The sequence below is a fragment of the Chiloscyllium plagiosum genome, chromosome 48, assembly GCF_004010195.1.
Source record: "Chiloscyllium plagiosum isolate BGI_BamShark_2017 chromosome 48, ASM401019v2, whole genome shotgun sequence".
NCBI lineage: Eukaryota > Metazoa > Chordata > Chondrichthyes > Orectolobiformes > Hemiscylliidae > Chiloscyllium > Chiloscyllium plagiosum.
In genome coordinates, this window is record NC_057757.1 from 5,744,948 (window position 1) to 5,747,004 (window position 2,057).

A 2,057-nucleotide genomic window follows, 5' to 3' on the forward strand; every position below is an offset into this window, starting at 1 on the left:
TGAGCTACAGGGAGAGGCTGAACAGGCTGGGACTGTTTTCCCTGGAGCGTCAGAGGCTGAGGGGTGACCTTATAGAGGTTTACAAAATTGTGAGGGGCATGGATAGGATAAATAGACAAAGTCTTTTCCCTGGGGTCAGGGAGACCAGAACTAGAGGGCATAGTTTTAGGGTGAGAGGGGGAAGATATGAGTCCTAAGGGGCAACTTTTTCACACAGAGGATGGTACATGTATGGAATGAGCTGCCAGAGGAAGTGGTGGAGGCTGGCACAATTACAGCATTTAAGAGGCATCTGGATGGGTATATGAATAGGAAGGGTTTGGAGGGATATGGGCCGGGTGCTGGCAGGTGGGACTAGACTGGGTTGGGATATCTGGTCGGCATGGACGGGTTGGACCGCAGGGTCTGTTTCCGTGCTGTACATCTGTATGACTCTGACTATGAGAAGGAGGGATTGAGATGGAGACATTGAAGGAATTAGTGGGTGGGAGGGAATAAGTGAAATGGAGGGATTGGGGGAGATGGGGCGAACATGGCTCTTTTTGGTCAGTTCTGTCCAGCATTTAGCCCTAATGATTTCTGCGGTGACTATTTTTCTCCCCTCCTTCCACAGTGGTATCTGGAATGTTCCGTACATCTCTCAGGCTTACTTGATCAAAGGGGAGGTTCTGCGCAATGAACTGAGGCAGAAGAATGTATTTACACAGGACGACCTAGATCCTGATATGATCTTCTGCAAGAATCTCCGGAGAAAGGTAAAGAAGCAGAGAAAGACAGCATGGAGGATGGGAAGGAAGGGAGGTAGGGGAGACATGAGGTGGCTGAGGGAAAGAAAAGAAACACTTAGTATGGAATGGGACAGATATAAAGACACTTGCAAGGTGAGGCAGAGAGAAACATGCAAGGGGTAGAGACAAAAGAGACAGAGATAAACATGTTCTGAGAGTGTCGAAGAGACTGCCCCCACACACATGCGCACACACACACACACGCACGCGTGCATACACACACACACACACGCGCGTGCATATACACGCACACGTGCATACACACGCACACACGCACGCACGCGTGCATACACACACACACACACACACGCGCGTGCATATACACGCACACGTGCATACACACACACACGCGCGTGCATATACACGCACACGTGCATACACACACACACACACGCGCGTGCATATACACGCACACGTGCATACACACGCACACACGCACGCACGCGTGCATACACACACACACGCATGCATACACACACACAAAACCAAACACATGAATTAAGAGGGAAGAAGACAGAGAGAGTGGATCTCACACACAGACAAGGAGCAGAGATATTGAGAGCGAGGGAACTTTGTGTGTGTGTGTGTCTGGGATAAAGTGAGAGACGCTGATGGGGAGATAGAAGAAGATGACACAGGGTGGGTGAGAGAAACACAGAGAGAGACAAGGGGAGAAATAAACATGCAGGATCCAGTGGTTGGGGTATGTGGTGCACTCGGGCCTGATCCCTGTGAGTATGGGCAGCTGATGTTTGGTGACAGGTTGTCTATTGACACAGAATTTCTGGGATTAAGTTTGACATTCACTGACTGGCTCTTGCTCTGGTTTTCAGGCACTCTTCATGTATGTGACGAATCTCGATGACTTTGGTCACCTCCTGTCACTCTCCAATTATAACACCAGTCACCTTCACAATGACCTGTGGCAAATCTTCACCAATCCAGAAGTGAGTGTGGGCATTCAGCCTCCAGCTGCCTTCTCTCTTCCTCCAACTCCTGTCATATCTTCTGTCTTTGTCACATGTTCACTCCCTCTCTTTCTGTCCATCTCTCTCACACACACAGCTTGTCTCACTTTCCACCCCTTCACAGCTTCTCTTCCTGCCTCACAAACATTCTTTCTCTCACACCCTCCTCTCTCATACACCATACTGTCTCTCTTTCTCACTTATTGTTCGCTCTGCCATTCTCTTATATCTTAGACCTTTGCACACTTTCATACACATCCCTCTCTCTCTCTCTCTCTCTCTCTCTCTCTCTGTCTCTCTC

General features: G+C 49.2%; 2 protein-coding genes across 5 annotated transcripts in view; both read left to right on the forward strand.

The window, feature by feature from the left end:
• LOC122544349 (guanine nucleotide-binding protein G(I)/G(S)/G(T) subunit beta-2) overlaps positions 1 to 2,057 on the forward strand; it is a 171,047-nt gene that overhangs the window by 64,518 nt on the left and 104,472 nt on the right. The gene's annotated exons all lie outside the window — the stretch shown is intronic.
• LOC122544351 (multifunctional procollagen lysine hydroxylase and glycosyltransferase LH3-like) overlaps positions 1 to 2,057 on the forward strand; it is a gene marked incomplete at its 5' end in the record, with an annotated part of 27,981 nt that overhangs the window by 10,643 nt on the left and 15,281 nt on the right. The window contains 2 exons of the mRNA XM_043683569.1: positions 614 to 755; positions 1,622 to 1,735. Coding sequence (XP_043539504.1) covers positions 614 to 755; positions 1,622 to 1,735 — 256 coding nt within the window. The remainder of the gene's footprint in view (positions 1 to 613; positions 756 to 1,621; positions 1,736 to 2,057) is intronic.